At 46.1% G+C, this 15,897-nt stretch overlaps 1 protein-coding gene across 1 annotated transcript in view; it reads left to right on the top strand.

Annotated features, from left to right (window-relative positions):
• Nucleotides 1-15,897, top strand: part of NOL10 (nucleolar protein 10) — a 226,040-nt gene that overhangs the window by 12,063 nt on the left and 198,080 nt on the right. Inside the window, exon 4 of the mRNA XM_029595891.1 lies at nucleotides 2,506-2,583. Coding sequence (XP_029451751.1) covers nucleotides 2,506-2,583 — 78 coding nt within the window. The remainder of the gene's footprint in view (nucleotides 1-2,505; nucleotides 2,584-15,897) is intronic.

Below are 15,897 nucleotides of genomic sequence, written 5' to 3'. Positions count from 1 at the left end.
CCGGATCCTGCCCCTGAGCTTGCTCCTCTCTTAATGTGCTTGTTCCGAAAGTACTGAAGCCTTCCTGAAGTACGAGGAGCTTGGGACTGTGTGTTCCTGTAAGGTTTAAAACACTTCAATCCTCTACCCTTGGTTCTTCAGGGGGAGGAGCACTGATATGTTTTTTTTGTTCCTGCTTTCAGGTAATCGGGGTACTGGGGATTCACCCCATTTGTTGGCTAACTTCTCCAGTTCACTTCCGAACAGGAGAGATCCATTAAAAGGCATTTTTGTGAGATTCGCCTTGGAAGTCGCATCGGCCGACCAGTTTCGGAGCCATAATTGTCTTCTGGCTGCCACTGTGTCAGCGATACCTCTGGATGATGTGTGCACGAGATCAGCGGTAGCATCGGTGAGGAAGGAGACCACAGGTTCCATCGTTTCTCCTGGCGTGGTGGCGTCTCTTCGGGAGAGGATCAAACAGGAACGTGCCACCAAGGTGCAGTAGGAGGCAATTTGTAGTGTCATTGCTGAGACATCAAAGGACTGCTTAAGGAATGCTTCATGCCTTCTGTCTTGGGCGTCCTTCAGTGCCACTCCTCCCTCTACAGGGATTTTGGTGCATTTTGAGACACCACAGATCATAGCATCCACTTTAGGGAAGCATTGAAGTTCCTTGGCCGTGGGTTCCAGCGGGTATAGGGCTTCTGGTGCCCGTCCCCCTTTAAAACTGGCCTCTGGAGCATTCCATTCCAGGTCAATTAGTTCCTTGATGGGCTCCAACATAGGAAAATACCATGAGGCTTTATGGAGGTACACCAACATGGGATTCTTTTTAGGCTCCAATGTAGGGCCATGTCGGGGAGACCTAGTGTCTTCATAGTTTGGGACACGGGGGCTGGTAATTCGTCTTTGTGGAAGAATTGGAGCATGGTCCAGTATGGCTCCATCCCTGGGGGGATTTCCCCCTTCTTCTAGGGAGTCTGTTTCCTCCTCTGAGGTATCTGGCTCCCCATCCCGGATGATCTTGGATAGGAGAAGCATGTCTTGAGAGCCTTGGAAGCTGCTGGGAAGGGCTTGTCGTTCCGGCAGAGTTTTGAGACAAGTGGACAGCCGGGGCTAGTTGTGCCTGGACAAAGGTTTGCAGCCCTTTGAAAAATTCCACCCAGGAGAAGGTTCCTGGGTCCATGTTGATGCCAGGAGAGATTGTAGTGGTAGCCCCGGAGGAACTTTCTTGTGGGGGCACCAAGTTGGACATAGGTCCGGGGTGCCATCATCAGTTGTTCTGGATCCCGCTCCTGGCTGTGGGAGGTCTTGATTGGGCTCTCCCTGGTTCTGTTCGCACTGCTGGCACAGAAGGGAATCTAATTCAGGCTGCGCAGCTCTCAAGTGGCAGGCTGGGCAAAGGAAGGGTCCCTTGGCCTTCTTGGATGGTAGTGCCATCGTTTGTGTGCGTGTAGGGCTTAAAAACTAGTCTGTGGGAGAGTTGTGCGCTAGGATCGTAGAAGTTATGCGCAGTACGTACGCACAAGTTATGCGTGCAGGCGGCGGATTTTGTGTATGTGGCACAGTTATGCGCACAGTTGTGCGTGCGGCCTAGTGCGCACAACCCAGATGTGCACACAGTTAAGCGTGTATCCCTACAGACGTGCTCAAGTTAGGCACCTCAGGCCGCTGGCCTGCTCTGTGTGTACCGGCGGCGAGGGGGGAAGATGGCGCCGACGACCCCGGCAACAAGATGGGGCCCCCCCCCCCAGAGGAACGAGGGTCCACGTGTGTGGACCCTCGACCAGATCGGGGCCTAGCCAGAAGAAGGCTGCTCAACCCCATTTAAACCTCATCGGAGGAAGGTCGGTACGGCTGTTCGAGCCTTGGAGACCGGAGACTTAGAAGAGAAGGTTTCTACCTTACCTGGTCTCAGCGCTTACCGGTCACATGCCGGTCTGTCTCCAGCTGCGAGGGGAGAGGGAGTACCTTCACCACCGCGTTCGAATCTGCACCCGCTGCCTTTTCAGCCACCCTGGGGGCAACGTCCATGCAGGGAATTGGCCAGCGGACTAAGGCTCACCTTTAAGGGATATCGAATCCACCTCAGGAAAGTCTCAACTGGGGGGAGGGACTGTTAGGTTTCACCGCAGGAGAAGCGGGGCTCTCTTCTTAAAGGTAAATTTTCTTCTTTCTTGTAAATGTTACACTATTCTCTTTTGGATAGTGTCCGCATCTGCTATGGGAGACGGAGAAATACTGAAGAGCTAAGCATGCTGCACGGGTATATGTAGGCTGACATCAGCTTTGAAATCTGACTCTGTCTCCATTCTGCTGAGAGTCAGGAATAATTGGTTATTGGGAGCTGAGTGTGAAATGTCAGTCTTGTGCAGAGTACTCCCATGACTAGATGAAGTGTTAGTGATCCTCTCTACTGCAAAGTAAACAGAAAAGAAATGCATTGATTCAGATTGAAAATACTCTTGACCTTATCTGAAAGCATGCATTTGTGTTAATTTCTAGCATGATTTTGTTTTCTAGGAACATACAAGCCTCGGATTCGTTGTTACGACACTTATCAATTATCCCTGAAATTTGAAAGATGTTTGGATTCAGAAGGTTAGTAAAATAAAGTGGGAAAGCTAAAATAGTCTCCAAAAATAAAGAATATTACTTTTCCCGTTGATAGCAGGGCTCAATTAGCCATGCTGTCATGGGAACTGTCATTCAGGGCCCATGAGGCGAAGCTTTACCAAGCAGAGGCTAGAGCTTTGCTCTCTGCGGCTGTGCGTGTGTTCCCACGCAGGAAAGTAACAGATTCTCCTCAGTCTGTTCTTTCCGTGCGCAGGATCGCACACGGAGCTCGTTTCTCCTCAACAGATTTCGACGATAGTATTAAAATATGGCCAAAAAGCAATCTGGGTTTAAACCCTGCCGATGCGGAAAAGTAATGTCTGTCACCGATGGCCACGACCAATGCTACCGGTGCCTCGGGCCACATCACAGTCAGTAAGACTGTGAGTTTTGCGCCAGAATGTCGCCGAGGGCCCAAAGACAGTGAGCCTATAAAATGAAGGAGCTCCAAAGCCTTTCGGAGCCTTCTGAGGCGCACTCTTCACCAGGGCCTTCCAAAAGTCCAGTCCCACTGCTGAAGAGAGCTGCGTCGTGGGATCCTAGAGTCTCCAGGCCTGGAGGTAAGGAGGATTCACGGCGTCCTCGACTTATTTCGGATCAGGGACCTGATCCAAGAAAGCCGGACAATGGTTCGGCCTCGATAACAAAATTTGCACCGTCCTCGAAGCACCGTGCGTCGGAATCCACTGTGATGCACAAGGCGCCGAGAGCGGCGCAGGAGGCGCCGAAGACCATGTCACCAGCGTCGACGTGTACGGTGCAGAAACTGAGACATACGGTGCAGGAACAGACGCCAACGGCGCGAAAGTCAACGCACACAAGACGCCAAAAGGGTACAATATTGCATCTGGAGGTCCAAAAGGATGCTGATCCTAGAGCAGAAACTATAGGTCTCCTAAAGATTTTTGATACTCCAGAGGGAACCCACATCTCTTCCACCACAGGAAGTCTTACACAACATTTTACAAAAATCCTGGGAAATGCCGTTTTCTCTTTCGGCTGTATCAAGAAAAACGGATATAAAATTCCAAATGCGGAAAACATCACACTACACTATACCCCAATTGCCACATGCATCAATTGTGGTCGAATCTGCAATGCAAAGATCTAAGAAGACAGACACATACCTCCTACCCCCACCGGGCAAGGCTAACTGATGTTTAGACGAGTTTGGAAGAGAGGTTTACCAGAATGCGATGTTAAACGCCCGAATACTGCACCATCAATTCTATATGGTACAATATATGTATGAGTGCATACAAGCAACGAAGGGTATGCTTACATCGACTGGAGAACAGATACCACCACCTCTCCATGATATGGAAGAGTGTTCTAGGCACCTTTTACGGGCTGTATACGAAGGGTTTGAGACATCTTCCAGGGCATCTGCTACGGCCATTGCAGCCCGCAGAATGGCATGGCTTCGATAGAGTGCCATGAGGGAGGATTTACATGAAAAATTTGCCAACCTCCTGTGCACAGGAGACAATTTATTCAGAGAACGCTTCCAAGAAACAATTAGTAAATTAAAAGAGGAAGCTATTGCGGTTCAATCCTTAACAGCGCAATCACAATTTTCATCCACATGCCGTTATTTTGGCTCTACTCGTAGGCAATTGTATGCCCACAGACCCTTATAGGTCTTACCAGTCATACCGGACACTTTCCTACTAGTCATATCAGCGTCCACAAACGGAACAGCAGACTCCACATCAGCGACGAGGTAAACCAAGAAACCAGAGACAGCCGGCCCAACACTCTGCAGCCCCGATAAAATCAACACAATCTGTTTAGTACCACAGCACCAAGCACCACCGGGCAGAATCCATTCTTGCCTAGCAGCCTGGGAGAGTATAACATCAGATCAATGGGTTTTAGAGATTGTACGACACTGTTACCAACTCCAATTTACAACAAAACCCACATTGCCCCACCTTGCAATTCGAATGCCTCAGAGGTCCCAAACACAACTTGGGGAGGAAATTGCCTTACTTCACAAACAACAAGCAATAAAACTAGTTTCCCCGAAAGCCCGAAACTTAGTGTTTTATTCCCCATATTTCCTCATTCCCAAGAAATCTGGAGGCCTTTGCCCCATACTGGATCTTCAGGAGTTGAACAAATTCATGATCAAAGAGTAATTCAAAATGGTGGTATCGAAATCTATTCTTTTTTTTTCAATTATTTATTTATGAATTTTTATAATTATTACAAGCATCCACTTGTGTTAGAATATCCTAATGCACAGATTATAGATACATCCAATTTTACTTAATTCAACAGTGGAAACATAATTCAATTCCATGCATTAGATAAAATATAAGAAATAAGGGAGAGCTTACAATTGAGCGTCAAAAAGAAACATAATTATAACATACAGGAAAATAATGGTGACCTGAACGGCACTCCTCACTTTACCAATACACCAAACAGCAAGCTTACATGGGACTAGAATGCGAGTCCAGGAATGTCCTCAACTGAACTGGATCAAAAAAAACATAACGTTGAGACTGATATATTAAACAGCATTTACATGGAAATTGGAGCTTAAATACAATTCCTTTCTGCTCTACCTCTCCTCTCATACCCAAGAAAGTTTTTCTTCTCATTTGGGTCTGCTTTACAAGGTCTTGGTAACACCAGACCTTTTGGCCAAAAAATAACATTTGACTATTTCTAAAATAATATTTAAAAATATTATTTTTATCCATTAGAAATGTGAACGTTACTAGCAAAGGTCTACGAGTTGTAACATTCAAAATCTGAGATGAATCCAATAAATTGGACAATTCTGGCGGTTCTTGTTGTTCAACGTCCCCTCTTACACTTGCTGGAAGATAATATGCTTTCGATATCATAGGTTTCAGTTCTTCAGGTAATTTTAATGTTTGAGAGACATACAATTTAAAGAGTTCAACTGGAGAAATATTTTTAAGAACTGGGAAGTTCAGGAATCTTAAATTGTGAGCTCTCAGCGCATTTTCTACTTTCTCTAATCTTTTATCAACTTCCATTTCTTTTTGCATTGTAATCAAATTCACATTCTCAAATGTTTTAACCTTTTCTTCCAGTTTATCAATTCTGTCTTTCTGTACTTTTATCTCAGTTGCGTTTTCCTTTACTTGTTGTTTTGTTTCTATAACTTCTTTGGTTAGGCCCAAAATCGCATTTTCTAAGGATTGGAGAGCTTTCCAAATTGTATTTAATGAAATCTCAGGGTCTTTTGGCAAAATTAACTGTGTTGGGGCTACCTGGATTCTCACTTCGCCCCCACTTGTTGTTATGCCGGCTCCACTCCTCGGGCTCGTAGATCTCATCCCTGCCTCGAGAACAAGTCCTGCACTTCCCCCAACACCTCCGGGTAGTACCTTGTCTCCGTGCTCCTGAGTGGTAAGTCCTTCCACCTCCTGGGTCTGTCGGGATGCCTCGGCCTCTCCTCGGAGCGTCTCCGTGGGGCCCTTGTTACCCCACTGACTGCTTTCTTCTCCAGGGCCCGATGGTGGTGCCGGCCTTTTTGGTGAGCCGGGACTTAAAGATATCTCGGTCGGGGACGTTGGCTCACGCTCCTGAGCTCGATCCCCAGCGACCTTCTCCACCGGCGTTTGAGGAGAAACAGCAGCAAAAAAGCTCCCAATCCTTGGTTGCGACGGCTCTAGAGGGGTAGAGGAACTTTCTCCGACCCTCACCCGAGCTTCCTAAGATGGCGCCCTGAATGGTCACAGCGTCAAGAGCTCCCGATAAATTTCTTCAAATCTTTCCTACGATGCCCCATACAAATCGAAATCTATTCTACCTCTGATTCAGCCCAACGATTGGATGTGTTCAGTAGATCTGAAGGATGCTTACACACACATTCCAATCCACCCATCCTCTTGGCGATACCTATGCTTTCGATACAGGCATCAACACTAACAGTACAAAGTTCTCTCCTTTGGACGAAGGGCTGCACCCAGAGTTTTCACCAAATGCATGGTAGTGGTGGTAGCTCATCTCAGTCAACAGGGTATGACAGTCTTTCCATATCTGGACGATTGGTTGATAATAGCCTCGACTCTGGACATCTTGATCGACCACCTCCGATGGGTGATAGAGTGCTTACAGGAATTGGGGCTGGTGATCAATTTCCAGAAATCACATCTACAGCCAACACAAACTCTACAATTCATCGAAGCTTGTCTAGACACGACATGGAACTGAGCATACCTGCCGAAAGACAGGGCAATACAAATGTGTCAACTCCTTCATTCGCTGAACCTAACACTGAGACCTTCGGTGAGACAAGTTTTTTAATTGTACTAGGTCACATGGCAGCAGCTATTTTCAGGTTCCAAACATCAGGCTACATATGCGACGCTTGCAGTGGGGCTTAAAACATCCATGGAAGCAACACTCACAACCATTGACACATCTATCATTGACATCCGAGATGAGGAAGGACATAACGTGGTGGCTCCTGGACTCCACCCTTTCCAAGGGAGCATTGTTCAGTCCCCCTCCTCACAACGCAGTATTGACCACTGATGCGTCCTGCAAGGGATGGGGAGCACATCTCAAAATTTACGAAACACAGGGTTTATGGACAATGTCCGAGCAGACCTTGCAAATTTATTGGAACTCAGGGTGATTCAAAATGCACTCCAAGTATTTCAAGTTCACCTGAAGGGCCGCAGAGTCATGATCTACACGGACAGTCAGGTGGCGATGTTTTACATCAACAAACAAGAAGGGTCCGGTTCATGGTCCCTATGCAAGGAGACCCTGATAATCTTTGAACACGCTCACTGACATTGCATACATTTGCAAGCAACTTACCTACTGGGAGTAGCAAATACAAGGGTGGACAGGCTAAATCGCATCTTTCATCCCCACGAATGGGCACTCAATCCAGACGTAGCCCACAAAATCTTCATATAATGGGGAACACCCTTGATAGATCTCTTTGCAACGAAAATAAACACTCAAGTCTCTAGCTTCTGCTCAATAAGACCCAGCCTGTTCAGAATTGCTCAGGATGCCTTCCTCATTCCATGGACAAAAGGCCTCCTGTATGCCTTTCCTCCCATACCACTCATTACCAGGACAATTCAAAAGTGCATAGCAGACAGGGCTCAACTGATACTCGTAGCCCCAGCCTGGCCCAGACAGCCGTGATACAGTTTCCTTCTATGACTGTCCATCAAAGACCCAATTCGACTACCGAATCAACCAGATCTACTGTTCCAAGAACAAGGGAAGCTCCTGCATCCGCTGCACTCATCTCTCCATTTGACAGCATGGAGATTGAACAGCTCCTACTAACAGAACAAGGAGTTTCCACTTCAACACAATTCATCTTGTTAAAATCCAGGAAACTCTCAACTAGAAAGAATTATAGCTATAAATGGAAGCTCTACTCTACCTAATGCATTTCTAATGGCATAGCACCATTGGACTGCTCCCCTGAGCTACTCATGGATTACCTTCATACCTTATACACAGCTGGTCTAGCAACATCATCCATTAGGGTTCATCTTAGTGCCATAGGGGCATATCATAGGCCAGTTAACAATATTCCTATCTCCAATCACCACTTGCTTTCTCGTTTCATTAAAGGGCTAACTCACCTTCGTCTCCCGATCTCTAAACCTCCAGTTCCATGGAACCTCAACATAGTTCTAGAACAGCTCATGCTTTCCCCATTTGAACCTTTGGACTCGGCACACATGAAATACCTTACATGGAAAGTAGTATTCCTGGTAGCAGTAACATCTGCACACTGAGTCAGTGAATTGCAAGCTTTAGTCCACTATTACAGTTTTATCACCAAAAGGTAGTTCTCAGGACTCACCCATCCTTCCTCCCAAATGTGGTTTCTCAATTCCATCTAAACCAAGCCATAGAACTACCCATCTTTTTCCCTAAACCTCAGTCTGAGAGGGAAAAACTACTGCATACACTGGACTGCAAAAGAGCGTTAGCATACTACAAAAGGGAGAACACATTCTGACTTCTGTGTTTCTCAATTATTTTTCTCGTTCGACCCGAAAGTACCTGATCTACCAGTGGCTAAACGCACCATCTCCAGCTGGATAGCACAGTGCATCAAATTCTGCTACGAGAAACAGAAACTACATCTACATTCTGTTCCAAAAGCTCACCAAGTCAGGGCAGTGGCTACCTCATTAGTGCATCTCAATGTGCAACCTGTAGACATTTGTAAGGCAGCTACATGGTCATCGCTGCATACCTTCACGTCCCACTACTGCTTTAATCAACAAGCAGCCACTGATCTGAAGATAGGGCAAGCAGTCCTGCAGTCTCTATCCTCCTATCCACAGTGACTGCCACACTAATTGAATTACGCAAACATATACACATCTCGGACAGCGTGATCGGGCGCTTGGGACTCCCATGACAGCATGGCTAATTCAGCCCTGCTATCATTGGGAAAAAGCAAGTTTGCTTACCGTAAACGGTGTTTCCGTAGATAGGATGAATTAGCCATGCTGACCCTCCCTCCTCCCTGGCAGTTGCCCGCCTATTCGACTATGTTAAAGCTTAATCACAGACTGAGGAGAATCTGTTACTTTCCTGCGTGAGAACACATGCGCAGCCTCAGAGAGAAAAGCTCTAGCCTCTGCTTGGGTAAAGCTCCACCTCCTGGGCCCTAAATGACAGTTGCCATGACAGCATGGCTAATTCATCCTGCTATCTATGGGAACACCGTTTACGGTAAGCAAACCTGCTTTTACTTGCTGAGAATTCAAAATGTGGTGATCTATTTTACAACTTCAAGATTTTTTTTTAATGATTTTCACCTGTGCTTACTTCCAAGCAGGATATTGTTAGACTTTTTAGATCAGCATACATGCAGCCACCTCCGTTATTACCTTTGCAATTGGTTAAGCTTAGATGCAGGGAGATATAACCAAGGACAGAAAAATGTTTAGAAACTTGGGTTCTAATAAAATGTTAGGAGTTATGGGAAACACATTTTCCTCCCTAAACATTTTTTTTTATTTTGCTTTTTACTCATTGTTTTGTTTTGTTTTTTCTTGGTATTTGTTTTGCATTGTTTTTTTGAGGGAGATTTTCAAATCCACAATATTTTACTGTGGAGGGATGAAAAATCACAAGGGGGAGCCTTCTCATGATATTTGCCCCCCTCTGGTAAAATAATGCAGCTCTCTTAGTGCAGTACTTCTTACTTGAATTTTTTCCACAATAAAATATAATGTGACAAAATGGTAAAAAATGCGTGATGGACCATATGGCCCTTTAATCCAATGACACCATTGGATTAAAGAGCTATATGGTCTGAAAAAATATCCCCCACTCCCAGTTCAAAATCCCCTTGGGAGTTTTGCGAGACCCCTGCCTATCACCTCTAGAGCCTAACAAAAGTAAAAATTAATAATTTAATTTTGTGTGGAAACAACCTGCCTCCTTCCAAACTCCTCCCCTTTCCAAATAAATGACCCCAGATTCCAAAACCCAACCACCTTCCCCCCTCCCCTCCTCCCCACCAAGAAAATAGAACCTGGTGTTTTGGGGGCTCCCGGAATACCCCTCCCATCTCTGGACCCCACTCCTCAAAGAATAATCTATGGTGGTCTAGTGGTGGCCATAGAGCCACTACTAGCTGTGGACCTAGTTAATACCATCTTTCATAATGGCTTCAACTGGCTTTTGCCCCATCACGTGATAGGTTTAATGGTGAGATGGAAAAAAGCAGTTAAAGTCTAAAGGACATTGTTCAAAAAAATGAAAAGCAGAACCAAATGAAGAAAATAGGCAAGAACTGACAAGCTAGATGTAAAAAAATAACAGGCCAAAAGAGAATTTTAGAAGAAGCTCGCCATAGAGGCAAAAGTTAATAATAAAAGCCTTTTTTAAATACATTTGAAGCAAAAAATCTGTGAGGCAGTCAGGCTGCTAGATGACTGAGGAATAAAGACTGCTTAGGGAGAACAAAGAAAAAGCAAGAAAACTGAATTAATTCTTTGGCTCAGTCTTAACTGAGAAGGATGTGGGGAAAATACCCACCTTAGAAAGATTCTTAATGGTGGAGATTCTGAGCAACTTAAACAAATCTCTGTGATAATGGAGACTGTAATAAATCAAATTGACAAACGAGAGAGAGTAACCAATCACCAGGATCGGATGACATCCACCCCAGACAAAAGAACTCAAACACAAAATTGCAGAACTGTTACTGATAATCTGAAACCTATCATTTAAATCAGCTACAATACCTGAGGACTGGAGGGTGGTCAATGTAATGCTGATTGTTAAAAAGGGCTATAGGGGTGATCTGAGAAGCTGCAGACTGGTGAGCCTAACTTCAGTGCTGAACCAAATGGTAGAAACTACCGTAATCTTAAAAACAAAGTCAGTGGCCATATAAGATAGGCATTAGCTTAATAAACAGAACTAACTAACTAAATTAAAAAAAAAAAGTGTGATTTTTAGCACAGGGGGAAGTATTGCCTTCCCAGTCTTTTTAAGAATTATTTTTTTTTTTGAAGGTGTAAAAAAGTAGATAAAACCGAGCTAGTTGATAGTGTGTTTGAATTTTTAGATGGTATTTGACAAAGTCCTCCATGAAAGACTCATGAGGAAATTCAAGTCATGGGATAGGAGACAGTAGTCTGTTATAGATTGGCAGCTGGTTAAAAGACAACATATAGTTGAACTAAATGGTCAGTTTCACAAATGGAGAAAAGTAATAATGGTGTGCCACTGGGATCAGTATTGGGACCTGTGCTGTTTAACATATTCATGAATGATCTGGAAAAAGGAATGAGTGAAATCAAATTTTCAGATGAGACACAATTATTCAAATTTCTTTAAACAGCTGATTGCAAAGAATAGGAGACTGAGCAATTTAAATAACAGATGAAATTTAATGTAGAAAAGTGCAAAATGATGCACATAGGGAAAAATAATCCTATCTATAGGTAAACAATGCTGGGTTTTGTATTAGTAGTCATCACCCAGGAAAAGGACATTAGAGTCCTTGTGGACAATACATAGAAATCCTCAGTTCCTGTACATTCTCAGATCAATCCAGACAATTGGGTTTATGCATTCCTACCAGCAGATGGAGGCAGAGAACAAAACTTTGAGGCACTGCTACATAACTGAGAATACCACCTGTAGTCCCTCAATATTTTCTCTGTCTCCAGCAGATGGTAGAGATGCTAAACCTGGAGTCTAGAAAAGAAAACTTTTTTTTTTTTTAAGAAGTTGGACTTTGCATGCTGGCTGCCTGAGGTGCTAGGCTCTTTTGTGGGCCATCCCTCAGGTTGAGCGGGGCAACCGGGGGGGGGGGGGGGGGGTTGGAAACCCCCGTCTGGTGCTTGCCTCTGGTTGGGGACTGGCTCCCTCAGGGCTTCTGAGATCCCCTCCCGAAGAGTCACCTTCTCAGGGAAGTACCCTGTGTTTGAGTCTTTAAGCTATTTTAACAACAACAAAAAAAAAAAAAAAAAAAAAAAAAGGTGTTGCCTTTTTGCTTTACAGCGGCTGCAGGAGCAGTCAGGGCACAGCAGTGAGTACGCCAAGGACAGCGGGAGCTGTCTGCGTTTTCAGGAGGGTCTGATCCAGGGGATTCCCTTCCTCTTTGCTTCCCTGGGGATCCGAAGGTTTGAGGGAGGTTATTGGGCATGCCATTTGTCGTCGGCAGGGACTTGCCTTACCGCAGGTGCGGTTTGAAGTTTTTTGTTTCAGCATCATGGTTGTTGCCGATACCCCGGAGCTCTTGAGTGAGTGCTGCAGCAGGCCCATTTTGTGTCTTCTCCTGCGCGCCGCCTCCCTGCTTTTTTCTTCAGGGCGTGCCTTTGGCCATGCGGGTGGCCTGTTTTCAGCACGCCATATGTGGCATGGCACCAAAGCCAGGTGTGGCAGCTTGCAAGGCCTGCAGCGTTTGGTCTGCATTTTTCAATAGCCGTTCCTTCTGCACTGGCTGTGCAGCAGGGGGCAAAGGGACGTCATTGGAGGTGACTTGGGGAACAAGGTTCCTCGCTCATCTGGGAATGTGGCTGGGGGCCCCGGGGGATGGGGGGGGGGTCGTTCCCGCTGAAGATCATGGGAAAAAACTAGTGGTAGCTGGAGAAGCTGTAGATTCGCCGCCTCTTTTGTCCCCTGTGGTGCAGAAGGGATAGGAGGAGGAGGGGGAGTCTGACCACTGTCTTCGGGGGGGGCAGGGGAATGCGGATCCCAATCCTGACTGTTTCTCTCCAGAGTTTGTTTTGCTGCTCCACAAGGCTTTCCTGGCTAGGAAGGGGTTGTGGGGCTAAATGCCTTAATGAGAGGTCCATGCCTCAAACCGCTAAACTTCCTAAGGAGGTGCCTTCTGGAAATCTGCTGTGCTGTCAGGGTGCGGGTCACAAAGATTCGGAGGCTGATCCTGGAGATCCGGGTGATTCCGATGATTTACAGGAGAACCCAGATTTGCAGGACGCAGATTTGGATGTGGATGCGGGGCCCTCCTAGTGCTTTTCCTTTGCCCAAGAAGGTTTGCAAGTTGGTGAACCAGGAATGGAATTTTCCAGAAGCAGTTCTAAAGGTGGGCCGCGCCATGGCCAAGCTTTACCCTCTGATGGCAGAGACCTTGGAACTCTTAAGGGGTACCGAAGGTGGATGTGGCAGTTTCGGCGATCACTAGGAGGACCTTGTGAGACTAGAATATTGGGCTTCCAAATGGCAGATGAAGTTTAACGTGGACAAGTGCAAAGTGATGCATATAGGGAAAAATAACCCTTGCTGTGGTTACACAGTGTTAGGTTCTATCTTAGGAGTTACCACCCAAGAAAGAGATCTAGGTGTCATAGTGGATAATACATTGAAATCGTCGGCCCAGTGTGCTGTAGCAATCAAAAAAGCAAATAGAATGTTAGGAATTATTAGGATGGGAATGGAAACTAAAATGGACGATGTCATAATGCCTCTGTATTGTTCCATGGTGAGACCGCAACTTGAATACTGTGTGCAGGTCTGGTCACTGCACTGGAGAGAGTGCAGAGAAGGGTGACCAAAATATGTGGCATGGAATGGCTGCCCTATGAGGAAAGGGTAAAGAAGTTAGGGCTGTTCATAAGAACATAAGAAATTGCCATGCTGGGTCAGACCAAGGGTCCATCAAGCCCTGTTTCCAACAGAGGCCAAACCAGGCCACAAGAACCTGGCAATTACCCAAATGCTAAGAAGATCCCATGCTACTGATGCAATTAATAGCAGTGGCTATTCCCTAAGTAAACTTGATTAATAGCCTTTAATGGACTTCTCCTCCAAGAACTTATCCAAACCTTTTTTGAACCCAGCTACACTAACTGCACTAACCACATCGTCTGGCAACAAATTCCAGAGCTTTATTGTGCGTTGAATGAAAAATAATTTTCTCCGATTAGTTTTAAATGTGTTACTTGCTAACTTCATGGAATGCCTCCTAGTCCTTCAGTTTGGAGAAGAGACTACTGAGGGAGGATATGATAGAAGTCTACAAAATCATGAAAGGACTTGAACAAGTTACTGTAAATCGGTTATTTTCTCTCTCAGATAATAAAAGGACCAGGGGGCACTCTATGAAGTTAGCAAGTAGCTCATTTAAAATAAATCAAAGAAAATTCTTTTTTACTCAGTGCATAGTCAAACTCTGGAATTCATTGCCAGGGGATGTGGTTTCAACAGTAGTGTTACTGGGTTTAAAAAAGGTTTGGATAAGTTCCTAGAGGAGAAATCCATAAACTATTATTTCTTAGCGTGTAGCAGATGGACTCAGGACCAATGGGTATAGTGTGCTCCTGATAGCAGTTGGAGACTGAGTCAGATTTCAATCTGACGTCAGCACTACATATACCCGTGCAGGAAGCTCTGCTCTTCAGTATTTCTCCGTCTCCTTAGCAGTTTGGGACTATACACACACTTGCTCAGCGTTAGAAAATCCAAACCAAAGAAGAAAAATTCCAAAATACAGAGGAGCCCCGCTCTCCTGTGGTGATACCTAAGGGTCCCTCCCCCAGTCGAGAATTCCTGAGGTGATTTCTGAGATCCCTCAGAAGTAAGCCTCCGTCTGGTAGCCGGCTCCCGGCGTGGACTTAGCCCCCAGGAATGGGAGTGGCTGAGAGGCAGCGGGTGCAGTACGGAGCGTGACAGTGAAGGTAATCTCCCTCTCCCCCCGCAGCCGGAGACCACCCGGCACGAGACCGGGAAGCCTCGAGATAAGGTAAGATAGAAAACTTTTCTTAAAGTCTCCGGACTCCGAGGCTCAGCTAGCCGCACAGATCATCCTTCCGGCGTCTGTTCAGTCGGGTTGAGCAGCCCCGTCCGGGCTAGACCCCGATCCGGTGTGAGGGTCCTCCCACAGGGAGCCGCCATTTTGCCCACGTGGTCGCCAGCACCATTTCGCCCTCTTGATCGCCGTATTGTCCACACAACTGAGCCGAGCGCACAAACTACTTGTGCACACAGCGGTGCGCACATATCTGTGCTGTGCGCCCAGCAACGCGGATAGCGGCATGGTCAATGGTGCCAGGCGCACAAATAGGCCCGTGCGCACAGCGGCTCGCACATCTACCGACCTGCGCGCACAGTGTCTGTGCACCCAGAGCGCACAACTATGCCTCCCAGCGCGCGCATATACACGCACAGACGAGTTTTGAACGACTCCACGCCACAAATCATGGCACCATCAGCCAAGAAAGCCAAGGAATAAGCCCTCTTCCCAGCCTGCCATCTGAGAGCTGTGCAACATGAAGTGGCTACTGTCCTGTGCCTACAGTGCGAGGCGGCCCTGGGGGAACCGGGACAAGGCCCTCCTCTGCCAGTAGAGGAACCTGGCTTCAGCAACGATAGTACCCCAGACAGTGTTCCCTCTAAGCTGCGCAATCACGCGGCCGCGCATAAGTTAAATTCCTGCCGCGCACATGTTTTTATCTGCCGCGCAAAAAAAAATAAATTTTAAATTTACAGATTTCAATGGCAAAATTGTAACGAGTTTCAGTAAGAATAGACGTTTTCTTATAGTGCTACAAAATTTAAATTTTCTTATCGACAGCGCATTAGTCATACTTTCGTTCATTTCCGTTTCCTGTTTTCCGTTTCCGGTTGATTGTGTGGTGTGGTGAACGGCGTTCACGAGAAAGGGTACAGGCAGACAGAAGATAGCGGAAAAATATGTCGAAACGTGAATTCAAAGATGGAAGAAACGATAAACGTTTGAACTTTAAAGTCGAATGGCTCAAAGAATATGTAGAAGCCGATATGCCGGAGTGCGTCATCAAACAGCGAACGATTCTTGGAAATATTTTTAAGTTCAACTCG

Source organism: Rhinatrema bivittatum, chromosome 3 (assembly GCF_901001135.1).
Source record: "Rhinatrema bivittatum chromosome 3, aRhiBiv1.1, whole genome shotgun sequence".
NCBI classification, from domain to species: Eukaryota; Metazoa; Chordata; class Amphibia; order Gymnophiona; family Rhinatrematidae; genus Rhinatrema; species Rhinatrema bivittatum.
Note: the sequence above shows the minus strand (reverse complement) of the source record. Positions and strands in the feature narration are given on the sequence as shown.